Raw genomic sequence first — 16073 nt, 5'->3', positions numbered from 1 at the left:
CGCAGGTCTGTGATTGGCTGCTGACTCCCAGGTAGGAAACGCAGGTCTGTGATTGGCTGCTGACTCCCAGGTGGGAGACGCAGGTCTGTGATTGGCTGCTGACTCCCAGGTAGGAGACGCAGGTCTGTGATTGGCTGCTGACTCCCAGGTAGGAGACGCAGGTCTGTGATTGGCTGCTGACTCCCAGGTAGGAGTGTATTGTGTTCTGGTGTGAAACTTCGTCCGCCGCCACACCGAAACCAGACGGCGTTTCTCCGTTACTCAAGCCGTATTTCGGTAGACTTTTTAACCGTATATGTACTTAACCGTTCGGATGTAATAGTAGGTTGTTTACTTTGGAACCCCGTCCTGAAGAGTCTAGGCAGCGACAGGTCGGTCGATGTGGACTAGCGAACAACGGTGCTATTGTTAGTCCGGACCCGGGCTCCAGCAGACCGAGCTTCACTCTGGAGAGTTTCCCGACGATGTGATTTTACACATTCTATTTTTCAGGAGATAATTATTTTATTCAGGAGAGAGGAGTGAACTGAAATGTTTTGTTTTTTCAAGTTGTTTTTTCAAGCTTCCCACTCGGGCATGATGCTGCGGTCCGCCGTGCGCCCCCTGGCCCTGGCCCTGGCCCTGGCCCTGCTGGGGTGTCTGCCGGGTGAGTCCTCCGCCGCGTCCTCCGCCCGGACCGACCCTGCTCTGGTTGGGATGTTATATGACCTCCATTTTGTGAAGTCTAATTCATTGGTATTCAAGCCCAACTCATTACTGTGCCGCCGGAGGCGATATGACTAATGTTGTTGTTTGAGAGGAGAAACGTCTCAGTGCTGTGTGTGTGTGTGTGTGTGTGTGTGTGTGTGTGTGTGTGTGTGTGTGTGTGTGTGTGTGTGTGGGGGGGGGTGTGGTAGCTTTGTCAGAAGGTTTAACAGTTCTCTGCCGTTTGTCCCATCCGTGGTCAGGTGCTCCGGTTGGCCGGGCTCAGGAATGCGGGAGACCCGTCTTTGAGAACCGGATCGTGGGGGGAGTGGACGCGTCTGACGGGGCGTGGCCGTGGCAGGTGGACATCCAGGTAGGCCACAGTGTGTGTGTGGGTGTGGTGTGGTGTGGTGTGTGTGTGTTCAGTGTATTATATTCTCAGTGTGTTCTCTTGGTCATTATGCTGAGTTAGTCTTTTGGTCGTGATTCACCATCCTCAGCCTCAGACTATGGTGAATTTCCGTAGTGTACAAAAATATACTAGCATGCCAAAGAATGTACTACATAAATCATAAGGTGAGTGTAGATCCTGTGATAGAAAAATGTACGTTAGATGATGTAATGAGGTAATGGACAAGACAAGACAAAGGTGTTTTTGTGTGTGTGTGTGTGTGTGTGTTTGTGTGTGTGTGTGTGTGTGTGTGTGTGTGTGTGTGTGTGTGTTTGTGTTAACCATCTACTCTCCTCAGACAAATGCAGACCATGTGTGTGGAGGCAGCATCATCTCTGAGTACTGGGTCCTGTCTGCTGCACACTGCTTCCCCAAGTAGGTCTCTCTGTCCTCTATCTATCCTCTATCCTCTGTCCTCCCTCTGCCCTCTATCTATCCCTCAGTCCTCTATCTATCCTCTGTCCTCTATCTATCCTCTATCTATCCTCTATCTATCCTCTATCTGTCCTCTATCTATCCTCTGTCCTCTATCTATCCTCTGTCCTCTATCTATCCTCTGTCCTCTATCTATCCTCTATCTATCCTCTATCTATCCTCTATCTGTCCTCTATCTATCCTCTGTCCTCTATCTATCCTCTATCTATCCTCAGTCCTCTATCTATCCTCTATCTATCCTCTGTCCTCTATCTATCCTCTGTCCTCTATCTATCCACTGTCTCTCTAGAATAGAATAGAGGGTCTCCTCTGTTAACATGCTGTTGTCTGTGCCCCCCCCAGCCCATTCGACGTCTCCTCCTACATCATCTACGCGGGTCGGTATCAGCTGGATGGGATCAACCCGTACCAGTCAGTCCACCGGATCAGCAGCGTGGAGGTGGCACCGGGTTACCAGGAGCCCCAGCAGGGCCAGGATCTGGCTCTGGTCCGCCTGGACACACCTGTGGTCTGGTCGGACCGGGTCCGGGCCATCTGTCTGCCCGACGCTGGGATCCTGTTCCCTGGGGGCATGGCGTGCTACGTGACGGGCTGGGGATACATACGGGACGGGGGTGAGTGAGTCGGCTCTTTTGATGGCTCCTCTGAATAAGTCTTTGTTCTCCAGGGAGTTGAGGTTTAATAGAAGACCTTCTCTGCCTGCCTGGCTCTGGACCAATCCTACTCATTCTGTCCCTGAGTGTCTCTCTCTCTCTCTACCTCTCTCTGACTCTGTCTGTCTTTCTGTCTGTCTCTCTCTCTACCTCTCTCTGACTCTGTCCCTAACCCCCCCCCCCCCCCAGTCCCTCTCTCAGGTGTGAGGACCCTCCAGCAGGTCCAGGTGCCCCTCCTGTCCCAGTCCTCCTGTGAGGTCATGTACAGCCGCGACCCCGTCACCATCCTCTCCGACATGATTTGCGCTGGCTACCAGGAGGGGGGCAAGGACTCCTGCCAGGTGTGTGTGTGTGTGTGTGTGTGTGTGTGTGTGTGTGTGTGTGTGTGTGTGTAAAAGCTGACTGGGTAGTATGTTTAAACACAACTTTTTGTAATCCCATAAACAAGTCAATCATAAAGTCCTTTTATCCAAAGCGACTTACAATCAGTACATTAGTCTCATCATCATTAGAACCAGTGACATCACAGTGCTGGAGGAAGGAAGATGATGTTATTGTTTTGTCATACAGTACCAGTCAAAAGTTTGGACACACCTTGCCAAGAGTGTGCAAAGCTGTCATCAAAGCAAAAGGTGGCTACTTTGAAGAATCTAAAATATAAACCATATTCTGGTTTTGTTTACGACATAATTCCATATGTGTTCCTTTATAGTTTTGATGTCTTCAATATTAATCTACAATGTCGAAAATAATACAAATAAAGAAAAACCATTGAATGAGAAGGTATGTCCAAACTTTTGACTGGTCCTGTATCTCAGAGAGTACGCCATGGATCACATGACTGGAACAAACACCTGTTGTACACAACCTCAGATCTCTGCCCTCCCTGGCTGTCATCACAATACATGATGAGGTATCCACTTACACTAACCACCCCCTCCCTCCCCCCCCCTCCAGGGTGACTCAGGCGGGCCCCTGGTGTGTCAGATGGTGAATGGTACGTGGGTGCAGGCAGGCGTGGTGAGCTTCGGGTTGGGCTGTGCCCACGCCAGCCAGCCGGGCGTCTACGCCCGCGTCACCTCCTTCTCCTCCTTCATCAGCGCCACGGTCCCGGGGATCCGCCTCTACGGCCGCGCGGGCCGGGCCTGGGCTAGGGGGCCGGGGGTCCTGAGCTGCTCTGCCATCACGCTGCTGATGATGCTGCTGCTCAGCTAGGGGGGGAGGGAGAGGAGGGAGAGGGAGGGAGGGGGGGGGGGGAGGAGGAGGGTGGGGGAGGAAGTTGATTCTCGTCTCTCATTGATCAAGTTAAGACTAAGAAGTTGGGTCCCAATAGTCTCTCTTCTCTTCCTCTTTTCCTCCCTTCCTCTCTTCCTCCCTCTCTTCCTCTCCTCCTCTCTTCCTCCCTTCCTCTCCTCCTCCCTACCTCTCCTCCTCCCTTCCTCTCCTCCTCCCTTCCTCTCTTCCTCCCTCTCCTCCTCCCTCCCTCTCTTCCTCTCCTCCTCTCTTCCTCCTCAAAACACATCGGAGGAGAAGATGAAAGGTTCCTTCCTGTACATATTCCTCCCACAATGCTGTTTGAGAAGGAAGGAAGTAAGGAGGAGAGGAGGGACTGTTGGGACACACCTGTAGTCTTGATAAAGGGAGGAGGGGAGGGGGGAGGAGGGGAGGTGGGGTTGTTGCGTCTCATGTTATATGAAGGACCCAGGTGTGTTGATGTCACCTGACCACATCACAGGTGGTTCTGAAACATGCTGTTGCTATGACAACAGAACAGGGTGATGTCATGAATGTTGTGTATGATATTGTATGTAAAGCCATAATATAAAAGTCTTTTTATCTATTGTAGCATGATTTACCAAATTTGTTTTATATAAGCTGGCTTTTTTAAATGAGTATTTTAAATTCTGATTTCATGAAATAAACGTAAGTCAATGATTTTTGCATCAACATTGTATGTGCTTTAGTTTCTAATGTCTAAAATATTAAATTAATTCTGAATTCTCATTATTATGCTGTTCTCATCGTCTGAGCTCAGAACAATAGCAGCACTGTGCTGTTACGCCCATGTCCACTGGATGGCGCTATTTCCACTGTGGCAGCGTTGTAGCTGAACCTGAAACCTGATGCTTGCCAACGCTCCACTGCCCCTCTGTGCTGTTTATCCTGACGCTGGTGACGCGTTCTCAACTCCCAACACCACGTTATGACACAATAATATAAAGAATGATTTGGAGTTGGATTCATTGATACTCCATCAGTTCATCTGCTGGTCGAAACTCCTGCAGTCAGACCCTGTCTCTTCTCTATCATAGCTGCAATTCATTTGAACCTCCAAGTAGTTTGTAACACTTTGTAATGTGTGTGTGTGTGTCTTTGTAACATATTTTATGTACACATTTTTTTTTAACTTCCTGGTTGCCTTCGCAAAAGAAGTTCCCAACCTCCAGGGTCTTCCCTGGTTAAATAAACACATAATATATAATATAATGAAAAATAAATGAACTAACACATAGAAGCAGTGTGCAACATGACCGTGTTGTGACCTCTGGTTGTACGTCCGTCAGACCGAGACATGAACTCATTCTCTTTATTAGAAAGGAAGACGAACACTGTATGAAGACATGGTAGAAAATACATACATGACACATACGTGAGCTGGGCTGTCGCATGCCGCTGATGAAGGGCAGAGAGATCATGTTACATGATCACATGACCACCAGTTTTGTTCACAAGGCTTCTATGAAACAGGAGAGCAATGGAGGCAGGACTACAGGACGAGAATTTGTCCAATTAGGAGGAGGGGGGTGTCAGGTGTCGGGGGGGATGTTATCAGAGAGGATCATGGGGGATCCCAGCTGCAGCTCCTGCTGTAGAGACTCCAGGTCAGCCGGTGTCATGCGGTGAACCTCCAGCCAATCAGACAGCAGGGAGGCAGAGAGGGGGCCGGAGTCGTTGTAGCTGATTGGAGGAGAGGAGAGGGAAGGTTAGCTCTGAGATGGGCTGGGGTCACATGTCTGTCAGGGGAGGCTGGTAGCGGTAGGAATCAGAGGACGGGCTCATTGTATTGATTCCGTTCCATACATTACAATGAGCCTGTCCTCTGATTTCTACCTCCACCAGCCTCCCCTGGTGTGTGTAAGGGACCACATCCAACGCTGGGGTTCCCAAATCTTTTTGTCTCGCGACCCCAAATTGACGTTATATTGACTGTGACCCCAATAATTCCGGGCGATGCCAACATCTAATAATGAGGTCCAAGTGTGTTCTAACCGCCTAAAAGATGCTCTGATTGGTTGGATATGAACCACAAAACACTGCTGTATAGGCTACAGGTGCAATACACAGACAATGTTCGTCTTCATGTGATGCTGCCCAGCGCAAAATACAAATGTTAGTGTATTTTTTATCAAATCAGAGAGGTTAGTGAGATTTTCTTAGGGGACCCCACAAGTTTAGGAACTGCTGACCTAAAGCATCTTCCCTGTGATAGGCTGGAACATCTTACCTGTCTCTGAGGTCAGAGTGTTGCAGGTCGGTCAGTGATTGGCTGAGGAGGTCGTCCAGGTCGAAGCCCACGCCGTACCCCGCCCCGCTGCCCTTAGGGGTCACCGAGAAGACGGGGGGGAGGATGTCCTCCACCTGGGGGGGGGGGGGGGGGGGGGGGTCATATATATATATGAATATCTCAGTACAGCGCCACTGTGCTTCTCTGCTGTTGTCACATACAGAACCACATAAACAACATTGATATGGTCCCGTCCCAAGACCCCTGTCCCCCATCCCAAGACCCCTGTCCCCCATCCCAAGACCCCTGTCCCCCATCCCAAGACCCCTGTCCCCCATCCCAAGACCCCTGTCCCCCATCCTTACACCCCTGTCCCCCATCCCAAGACCCCTGTCCCCCATCCCAAGACCCCTGTCCCCCATCCTTACACCCCTGTCCCCCATCCCAAGACCCCTGTCCCCCATCCCAAGACCCCTGTCCCCCATCCTTACACCCCTGTCCCCCATCCCAAGACCCCTGTCCCCCATCCCAAGACCCCTGTCCCCCATCCCAAGACCCCTGTCCCCCATCCTTACACCCCTGTCCCCCATCCCAAGACCCCTGTCCCCCATCCTTAGACCCCTGTCCCCCATCCCAAGACCCCTGTCCCCCATCCCAAGACCCCTGTCCCCCATCCTTAGACCCCTGTCCCCCATCCCTAAACCTTAGTCCCCCAGACCTCAGTCCCTGTCCCCTGTACCCTGTCCCCTGTCCCCTAACACACCTGTGACTTGGACAGCTGCAGAGTGACGGTGTGGATGTCGGGGGCCACCGAGGGTCCAGGCTGCCCCGTGTCTGTGAAGCCCAGGCTGGGCTGGGAGGAGGCCGCGAGGGCCCTACAGAGAGGACTCTGGCCCTGGGGCTGGGGGGGCTGGGTGGGGTGGCCAGTGCCAGACCTCTCTCTCAGAGAGGAGCAGAGTTTCTCCATTGGCCCAGGCCCAGGAGTGGTTCCTGGGTTAGGGTGGGGGCTGTGGTGGTTCTGTCCTGCTGGTCTCACATTACCGTTGGTCTCTCTGGGGGCCAGGGAGGTGATTTTACTCAGGAACGACTCCAGGGAGAGCAGCTGAGGCTGTGGCTGGGGCTGGGGGGTGGACTGGGGGGTAGGCTGGGTCTGGGAGGTGGGATGAGGGTGGGGAGTAGGCTGGGGCTGAAGGAAACTGGCCTGGGGGGCTTGTGGCTGTGGGTGGGGGTGAGGCTGGGCTTGGGGCTGTGAGAAGCTAGGCTGGGGGGTTTGGGGTTGGGGCTGTGAGAAGCTAGTCTGGGGGGTTTGGGGTTGGGTCTGTGAGAAGCTTGGCTGGGGGGTTTGGGGTTGGGGCTGTGAGAAGCTAGTCTGGGGGGTTTGGGGTTGGGGCTGTGAGAAGCTAGGCTGCAGGGTTTGTTGGGGTGTTGTGTTGGGGGGTTGATGTTGCTGAGGTGTCCTAGCTCCTCCCTGCTGCCCATCCCAGCCCCCCAGACATCCAAAACCACTCTGCCCCTCTCCAAACTGTGCCTGGGCCTTCACTGTGCTGCCCTTGACCAAGGCCCCCACCCCCACTCCGACCCCCGCCCCTCTTGGCTTGATCTGGGCCAGGGAGAAGGCCAGGGAGCCCTGGGTGCTGGGGGGCCGGGGCTGGTACAGGCTGGGTCCTCCTGGGGGGGCCATCTGTGCGTGAGGCTGGACCCCCCCACCCTCCTGATCCGTCCTTACGGCTAGTGCTGGGGGGTGGTCTGTGGCCTTCAGCCCCAGATGGGAGGGGTTCACCTTACAGTCCTTAGCCCGCCCTCCCTCCACCTCGCAGGCCTGGGATTTGTCAGCGCAGCTGTCCTTCATCCTCTTCCAGCGTTCCAATAGGCTCTTGTCGTTGTCGCTCAGGAGAACCCCGCCCAGGGAGTCCCCGTGTCTCCCCTCCCTCCTCTCCTTCTCTTTATTCTTCCTGTCTCGCTCCCTTGCTCGCTCCTGCCTCCTCCGCCTCTTCTCCTCCCTCTCTCTCTGGCGCTCCTGCGCTGTGACGGGTCTCCTCAGGTCTGAGAGAGAAGAGAGGGATGAAGAGAGGGAGGAAAGCCCTCCTCCTCCTCCATCCATGCCCAGCCCTGTAGAAACTCCATCTGGAACACGGACAACAACAGAACATTGAGGTGAGAAGAACATTCTACAAGAACATTCTAAACCTTCTAGATTCGTCTCAATATGCTACGGAGATCCGGACATCTCCGTTCATTAGCTGCCACTCAGAACTACTTTCTCTAGTAATCATAATGCTGGTGCCTGTCTCCAAAAATGACGAGTGTCTCCAGTGACATTATTAGATTCTGCAGTTTGTGACGTATGGACTTCCATAGTGTATAGAGATGAACAATGAAATAAACATTAAGTTCTGCTCCTGCACATATCAGAGGAGGAGACTACAGAGGAGAGGAGAAGACCACAGAGGAGAGGAGAAGACCACAGAGGAGAGGAGAAGACTACAGAGGAGAGGAGAAGACTATAGAGGAGAAGACGACAGAACAGACTCACCTCTGGCCTTGTTCCTGAGAGCTGACTTCAGCAGAGCAGCCTTCAGTGCTGCTTTCGTGTCCTCAGAGATTGTCCCGTCTCTCCTGACCCCCTCGCCCTGGCCGGCTGGAGGCCTGGCTGCCTTGGATTGGGACAGGGACTGGGACAGGGACTGGGACAGGGACTGAGCTTGGGCCTGGGAGATGGACAGGGTTTGGGCCTGAGACAGAGACTGAGACAAGGACTGGGCTTGGGCCTGGCAGAGAGACTGGGACAAGGACTGGGTTTGGGCCTGGGAGAGGGATTGAGATAAGGACTGGGAGAGGGACTGGGCTTGGGCCTGGGAGAGGGACAGAGAGGGGACTGAGGTAGGGAGGGTTGCCAGGGTCTGGGCTGAGGAGGGGAGGGAGGAGGCAGGCTGGGTCATGGTCTGGCTCTGGATTGGCTGGACCAGAGGCTCCTCCTCCTCTTTAAGAGGCTCCTCCCTCATGGTCTCGGAGGGGGAGGCGCCCTGGCTGGAGATGGGCGTGGTCAGGTCAATGGTCTCGGGCTGCCCTCCGTCGGAGCTGGCGCTGGGCATGTCTACATCCTGGCAGCTGTCCGTCTTGGTCAGGGGGGGGGGCAGGGCGTGGCCCCCGCAGGGGGGCGGGGTCACCTCCAGGAGAGGCGCGGCCTGTTTGGTGAATGACGGCAGCCGATTGGTGAATGTCACCTGGCTCCCTCCTGCTGATTGGTGGATGATGCTGTTGTTCTGCTGTTGTTGCTGCTGTTGTTGTTGTTGTTGTTGTTGTTGTTTGTCATTGGCCTCCGGCCGCTGCGAGTCTTGGGGTGGGCGGGGCATGGAGGAAGCCAGTGTGCTATTGGTCAGGTTGCCGGGGGAAGCTTGCGTGCTGGCTGGGTCCCTCCCCCCCGGCGGTCTGAACTGCAGCCTCTGCCTCTGGGTCTGCTTGGTCCGGTGGAAGCCCTGGATCTCCAGCAGGATGGCCTCCTTGATCTGCTCCCTCCCCGCCGGCAGCTTGTCAAACTCAAAATCGAAGGCCGGGACGCAGACGGGCTCGTCCTCCCGGTCGTGGTACTTGGCCAGGTACGGGTGCTCCAGCGCCTGGCCCACGTCCACCCTCTCCCGCGGGTCGAACCTCAGCATGGCGCCCAGCAGGTCCACGGCCGCCGGCTCCGCCTGGGGGTACAGCTCGGCCAGGGGCATGGGGGCCCACGGAGGAAGGCTCTGGATGTACGACCTCACCCGGTCCGCCCCGATCGCCCCGATCAAGCCCTCGGGGGGTGTGCCCAGCACCGACAGGATCAGCTGCAGCTGGTGAACGTAGTGTTTCCCTGGAAACAGCTGCTTCCTGCCCAGCATCTCGGCGAAGATGCAGCCAACGGACCAGAGGTCGATGGCCAGGCTGTAGTGGTGCAGCGACAGCATCAGCTCCGGGGCGCGGTACCAGCGCGTCGCCACGTACTCCGTCATGAAGAGGTGGGGCTCCTCCGGGTGGCAGCTGAGGCCCCTCGCCATGCCGAAGTCGCCGATCTTCAGCTCACAGTTCTCGTTGACCAGGAGGTTGGAGGGCTTGAGGTCGCGGTGGAGGACGTTGGCGCTGTGGACATACTTGAGGCCACGGAGGAGCTGGTACAGGAAGTAGCGCGTGTGCTCTGGGGTCAGAGGTTGGCGGGAGTGGATGATCTGGTGGAGGTCGCTCTCCATCAGGTCCAGTACCACGTAACTGGAGGAGATAGAGGAGGAGGAGGAGGGGGAGGAGAGAGAGAGTAAAAGTCTCTTAGTTTTTAAAAAAACATCTCAAGTGCTGTTAAAAAGCAAAACAAAACAGAGAATAACTATACTAACATCAGTACCTGGTGTGTGTGTGTGTGTGTGTGTGTGTGTGTGTTAGGTCATGTATCTCTACTCACACAGACTTGAAGGCAGAGTGGGGCATGTCGGGCTGCAGGATGTCTTTGATGGCGATGATGTTGTCGTGTTTGAAGTGTTTGAGGATCTTCAGCTCCCTCAGTGTGCGCTTGGCGTTCGTCAGCTCCTCAAAGGCATTGGGTATCTTCTTTATCGCCACCTGCTGACCTGGGGGGGAGAGGGGTCAGGGAGGCTGGCGGAGGTAGAACACCAGGGGAGGCTGGCGGAGGTAGACATCGGAGGACAGACTCATTGTATTGTTATTGTATTATCATGAAATGTGCATTATTATTATTGTTGTTGTTGTCATGCATGGAATGGAATGAGGAATGGTATCAAACACGTGTTCCATGCATTACAATGAGCCCGATTTGTCAACTAAAACAGTGAGACATTTCTACATGAGACGTTGTTTTGATCAGAGTACAGCCTAACCCCACACAGCCTAACCCCACACAGCCTAACCCCTCACAGACACACAGCCTAACCCCACACAGCCACACAGCCTAACCCCACACAGACACACAGCCTAACCACACACAGACACACAGCCTAACCCCACACAGACACACAGCCTAACCACACACAGCCTAACCCCACACAGCCACACAGCCTAACCCCACACAGACACACAGCCTAACCACACACAGCCTAACCACACACAGACACACAGCCTAACCCCACACAGACACACAGCCTAACCCCACACAGACACACAGCCTAACCCCACACAGCCTAACCCCACACAGCCTAACCCCACAGACACACAGCCTAACCCCACACAGCCTAACCCCACACAGCCTAACCCCACAGACACACAGCCTAACCCCACACAGCCTAACCCCACACAGCCTAACCCCACACAGACACACAGCCTAACCCCACACAGACACACAGCCTAACCCCACACAGACACACAGCTAACCCCACACAGCCTAACCCCACACAGCCTAACCCCACACAGACACACAGCCTAACCCCACACAGCCTAACCCCACACAGACACACAGCCTAACCCCACACAGACACACAGCCTAACCCCACACAGACACACAGCCTAACCCCACAGTCAGTCCTGCTCAAGAAACATCCCCTTCATTTGAGGGAAGACTTTTGATATGCATCTAATGAAAGGCAACCTAACATTCCCTCATATATATATATAGAAAAGACAGAGAGAGAGAGAAAGATCGCCCTCATTCATCCAATAGCTGAAGAGAGTCACCATTGTCCCGCCTCCTGGCGGAGGAGACCACGCCATAGGCTCCCGTGCCGATGGTCTCTATGACTTCATACTCGTCTCCGACCTCAAAGTTGACGTCCAGAGAGTGTTTCCTGAGCAGCTCCAAGTTACGGGCCGCGGTGCTGCTAGCGTCGCCATGGTGACGATGACTCTTGTTGTTGTTGTTGTTGTTGTGGTGTTGTTGTTGTTCTCTGCTGTTGTTGCCGTCCTCGACCACCGCCGTCACCATGGAACCCTGTGTTGCCATAGCAACGGGTTTAGCAGCAGCCCCCGCCTCGCCTTCTCCTCCTCCTCCCTCATTGGTTGACATGGTCCTGTAAGAGAGAGAGAAAGGGAGGGAGGGAGGGAGGGAGGGAGGGAGACTGGGTTATATCATGAGATATGAGTTGATAGATATATCAGATGAGTTGTGGCTCCATGTCCTGGGCGATGTCGGTATCACAGTAGTCAGTCCAGTGGAGGCTGGTGGAATCAAAGATACCATTCCTCATTCCGTTCCATGCATTACGATGAGCCCGTCCTCCGATGTCTGCCTCCACCAGCCTCCCCTGGACTAACCCTAGACACAGCCTCCTCTGGACTAACCCTAGACACAGCCTCCCCTGGACGAACCCTAGACACAGCCTCCCTTGGACTAACCCTAGACACAGCCTCCCTTGGACTAACCCTAGACACAGCCTCCCTTGGACTAACCCTAGACACAGCCTCCCCTGGACTAACCCTAGACACAGCCTCCCCTGGACTAACCCTAGACACAGCCTCCCCTGGACTAACCCTAGACACAGCCTCCCCTGGACTAACCCTAGACACAGCCAGTGGTCATGTGATCAACCAGCACGTGTCCACACAGTAGTAGAGCGCAGATTGACAACAGTTGTAAAATGAAAGATTAACTTGTTGTTTATTCTAACCACAGAAGGTTGACATGTTCTCGGCTATAACCTGGGATAAGCATACACTGACATGAGGAGGCTACATACATCAATTAGTGCATCAAACAACCAGTTCTGAGACAATAACAAACCCTAGACCCTCGATCCAAGACTTGAACAGAACAGAATCCCTTTCTAATAAAGAACAGTCCAGCGGCTTGGACTGGCATGGGTGTGTCGAGGGGATACCTGAGTCCTGACGACACTACAAGGTAGACTACAATAGCGCACAAAATGTCTGTTTCCGCGAAAGTAAACCCGAATAATGTGTCACAGAAACGCGTCGGGTAGCGGACAGACGTGCATATTCACCTGATCAGCAGCTATAGGTGATGATCGCGGTGTTGTAGTGGCATGGTTAGTGCTCTCTAAAGCTCTACTTCCTCGTCCTCTTCCGTGTTTATGGTTCAGAGTGACGGACGGGTTTCCAACCAACGGGCTTGTCTCATCCGTAGAGGGGAGCCAATAGGAGACGGAGGTTCCACGGGGAGGCGGGGTTTCTAGGGTTCTGTCTTCCACCGGATCGTCGTTCGGGCGGTGCCGACCCGGGGTGTGTGAGTAGCGGAAAGCATCGCCTCTGTAAACCGCTGGCTCGGCTGTTCTGTCGAGGCTAGAGTATTGATGTGTGTTAGTCACAGTCTGGATGAGGGTTAGGGCTAGGGCTATGGTTAGGGTTGTGACTGTGAGGGCATCGCTATCACAGGGAATCTAGGCCACCGATTTATGTCAATAGAAAAGCCTAGCCCTGCCTACTCTTCTACCTACAGAGTGCGCAAATGTCAATACACTCTTTGTACCTCTCCACTAACCACCCTCCTCCCCCAACCCTCCTCCCCCCCGCTGCTTTGGAAGGTCTCGGGAACCAATAGGATGCGCGCTAGACCTCCTCCCTAGACTACCCTGCAGAGTTGGACTTTCTGGCTCAAGTCATCGTTCCACCTCTGGAGCATCTGTCCAATCAAATACAGCGGTGCAGACTGTCCGCTGCCCAATCCAGACCCTGGAGTCGGTCTAGGACAAATAAACCAAACTTGATTTAACACGTTGCGCATTTAGGTGGCTGGAGTTTGGGGAGAAAGGAGAAGGAGATGCTGGTGTGTGGCTGTCTGGTGAATTAATGCCATTTCTCTGTCCCCGCTTTTTCAGACAGGAGACAAGACCCAAACCAACGGATCTGTTTCACTGTAAAGACTCTGTACATCTCCACAATGCCGTCTGTGGTCGGAAGAGTTCCTAGATGGGAGAGAGGAACGCGGATTCTGTTCTGTGTTTTGGGGCTGCTGTTGTCGGTGTACGCGCTGCACGTTGAGCTGTCCCGGGAGAAGGACCCGGGCTACCGGGCGATGTGCGACCTGGGAGACTCCGTTAGCTGCTCCAAAGTCTTCACCTCCAGGTACCAAACACTCCTTCATATCCTGTCCCCCGTCCCTCGTCCCTCGGATGTTTCCTTGTGTTGAAAGTCGTTTGTTATTGTAACATCTGTCATAATTATGCTATTTTAGAAGTTGATCTTTTAACATAATGTCCACAAACATGATATAGAAAGGCTAGTGGACTATAGATGTTGTAAGGTTTCATCCCCCCCCCCCCCCCCCCAGTGCCACGTGTAAACAAACAGACCTGTCCAGCCCCAGAGAGAACAGCCATGCTGTAACTCCCCCTGGTCTATGCTATTGCCATTGTTATTGTTGTTGTTACATTTATTGTTTTTATTCCTTTTTTATTAGTATGACATTCCACTGCTAATTGTTGTTGTTTGATTGTTGTGTTGTTGATGAGTTGCTCACCGTAAAGCATTTCATTACATGGTATATTGTATATTGTGTAAATGACCATTAAAATGTGATTTGATTTGAACCCCCTCCCGGACAGATGGGGTCGTGGTTTTGGTCTGGTCCAGTTGGTCGCGGCTAAAGACAGTGTTCTGAATCAGCCCAACAGCGTCCTGGGGATCCTGTTCTACACGCTGCAGCTGGCACTGGGTAGGTCAAGTGATATAGTCCTGTTCTAGAATTAGTCCAGTGATATAGTCCTGTTCTAGAGTTAGTCCAGTTATAGAGTTAGTCCAGTTACAGAGTTAGGTCAGTTCTATAGTCAGTTCTATAGTTAGTCCAGTTCTATAGTCAGTTCTATGGTTAGTCCAGTTCTGTAGTCAAGTTGTACTCTGCAGTGCTGGTCAGTCCAGTTCCTGCCTGCCCTCCACCACTAATGACCATGTGTGATGGTTCTCCAGTCGTAGTGTTCCTGCCCTGCACGTTCCTACAGCCCAGCTGGAACAGGACAGCACTAACCATAGTCTGGTCGGACATTCCCATGTTGATGACTGGATAGATTCAGTTCCAGTGCTCTGATTGGCTGTATGATTATTACACTAAATTCTAAACAAACAGATCTGTCTGTTATGATAATATGGTACAGACCAACCATGTAGCTAATATCACTGACCCATATACATGTAGCTAATATCACTGACCCATATGCATGTAGTTAATGTAGCTAATATCACTAACTAACTGATCCATATAACTGTAGTGTTGTAACCCCACTCCTCCATGTGTTCCACCCTGCAGGTCAGTCAGTGTCCAGCAGGGCGGCGCTGCTGCTGGTGCTGGCCTCCTGGCTGTCAGTGGCCGGGTCCCTTTACCTGGCCTTCATCCTGGCCTTTGTCCTGGGGGACTTCTGCATTGTCTGTATCTCCACCTACATCGTGAATTTTGTGCTGCTCTTCACCAACCTGAAGAGACAGACAGGGCTGGAGGGGGGGGCTAGGGGGGCCAAGGAGAAGACTGGCTGAGGTGGGGGGGGTTGGGGGGGCTAGAATAGATATCAGTGTCTGGGAGGTGTTCTGTTACGGTGCAGGTAAACAGGAAGTACATCCCGTTCAGCTAAAGTGGAATGGCCAGTGATTCCATGTTACAGTATGTGTTCACTCAGCCTTGACTGTTACAGATACACATATGTTGCATCCAATGGTTGTTTAAAGTAAAATAAATAAACTATCATGTTTTCTCATATTGTGCATGTTTGTTGTGTGTGGTATATGGCATTGAAGATATTTCAGACTTTAACAAACACTTTTTTTATTGACACACTTCTAAGATCCTCTGTGTGGTCCTCTGTGGCTCATTTGGTAGAGCATGGCGCTAACAACGCTTAGGATGTGGGTTTGATGCCTGCTGGGACCATCTATACTGAAATGGATGCACTCACTGCAATGTAAGTCGCTTTGGATAAAAGCGTCAGCTAAATGCCATATATTATAAGATCCTTTACATCAGGTTGAAATGGTCCCTGTCATGACCATATGGCACCACTAGGCGGCGCTAAAAGCCTTGTGTTTGAACTGAGTGACGTGAGGTCGTCTGGACCGGTAACACTGATGTTGATGACGTGAGGAACCTGTGTGTTTTCCAGTGGTAGATGCTAAGTGTGTACCCTTAGCCTTTACCGTAAACCCTAACCTTAACCCTTAACCCCAGCCTTAACCCTAAACCTTAACTCTTAATCTTAACCGTAGCCTTAACCCAACCCCTAACCTTAACCCTAGCCTCAACTGAAGACATTACAGTCGATTCCTGATTAAATGAAAAGTCTTAATGTCCAATACAGTTTTTAATAGATTCAGATCTATTAACACTATGCTTCAGTTTAGCTGTTAATAATAATAATAATAATAATAATAATAATAGATTCAATTTAAAAGCGCCTTTCTCAGACTCAAGGACACTGTACAAAAAGAAATAAGTAAA

At 52.5% G+C, this 16073-nt stretch overlaps 3 protein-coding genes across 6 annotated transcripts; 2 read left to right on the top strand and 1 right to left on the bottom strand.

The window, feature by feature from the left end:
• The first annotated feature begins 225 nt into the window (after positions 1 to 225).
• Positions 226 to 4170, top strand: LOC310817386 (serine protease 27). 3 transcript variants are annotated; one of them, XR_014554680.1, is made up of 7 exons: positions 226 to 646; positions 948 to 1057; positions 1434 to 1510; positions 1913 to 2184; positions 2413 to 2564; positions 3181 to 3813; positions 3886 to 4170. XR_014554680.1 is itself a non-coding variant. In XM_083687951.1 (7 exons), the coding sequence occupies exons 2-7, from the start codon at positions 577 to 579 to the stop codon at positions 3436 to 3438; spliced, it is 939 nt and encodes a 312-aa protein (XP_083544077.1). In that variant the 5' UTR covers positions 226 to 466; positions 550 to 576; the 3' UTR covers positions 3439 to 4170. The 3 variants fall into 3 exon arrangements, 2 of the variants coding, with proteins under 2 accessions (XP_083544077.1, XP_083544076.1); XM_083687951.1 differs by having other exon boundaries at positions 226 to 466; positions 550 to 646; positions 3181 to 4170; XM_083687950.1 differs by having other exon boundaries at positions 3181 to 4170.
• A 626-nt stretch (positions 4171 to 4796) lies between these two features.
• On the bottom strand, positions 4797 to 12766 carry mapk7 (mitogen-activated protein kinase 7). The gene is made up of 7 exons (XM_083687940.1): positions 12637 to 12766; positions 11375 to 11706; positions 10152 to 10317; positions 8262 to 9964; positions 6492 to 7852; positions 5729 to 5862; positions 4797 to 5181 (listed from the first exon to the last, which is right to left on the bottom strand). The coding sequence occupies exons 2-7, from the start codon at positions 11700 to 11702 to the stop codon at positions 5031 to 5033; spliced, it is 3843 nt and encodes a 1280-aa protein (XP_083544066.1). The 5' UTR covers positions 11703 to 11706; positions 12637 to 12766; the 3' UTR covers positions 4797 to 5030.
• Positions 12767 to 12797: 31 nt separating this feature from the next.
• Positions 12798 to 15118, top strand: vkorc1 (vitamin K epoxide reductase complex, subunit 1; the record flags this gene model as incomplete). 2 transcript variants are annotated; one of them, XM_083687953.1, is made up of 4 exons in its annotated part: positions 12798 to 12874; positions 13471 to 13717; positions 14197 to 14306; positions 14895 to 15118. In XM_083687953.1, the coding sequence occupies exons 2-4, from the start codon at positions 13533 to 13535 to the stop codon at positions 15116 to 15118; spliced, it is 519 nt and encodes a 172-aa protein (XP_083544079.1). In that variant the 5' UTR covers positions 12798 to 12874; positions 13471 to 13532. The 2 variants fall into 2 exon arrangements, with proteins under 2 accessions (XP_083544079.1, XP_083544080.1); XM_083687954.1 differs by having other exon boundaries at positions 12834 to 12878.
• Positions 15119 to 16073: the final 955 nt, after the last annotated feature.

Source organism: Argentina silus, assembly GCF_951799395.1.
Source record: "Argentina silus genome assembly, chromosome: 16".
NCBI classification, from domain to species: Eukaryota; Metazoa; Chordata; class Actinopteri; order Argentiniformes; family Argentinidae; genus Argentina; species Argentina silus.
This window is presented reverse-complemented; position numbering and strand designations above follow the sequence as displayed.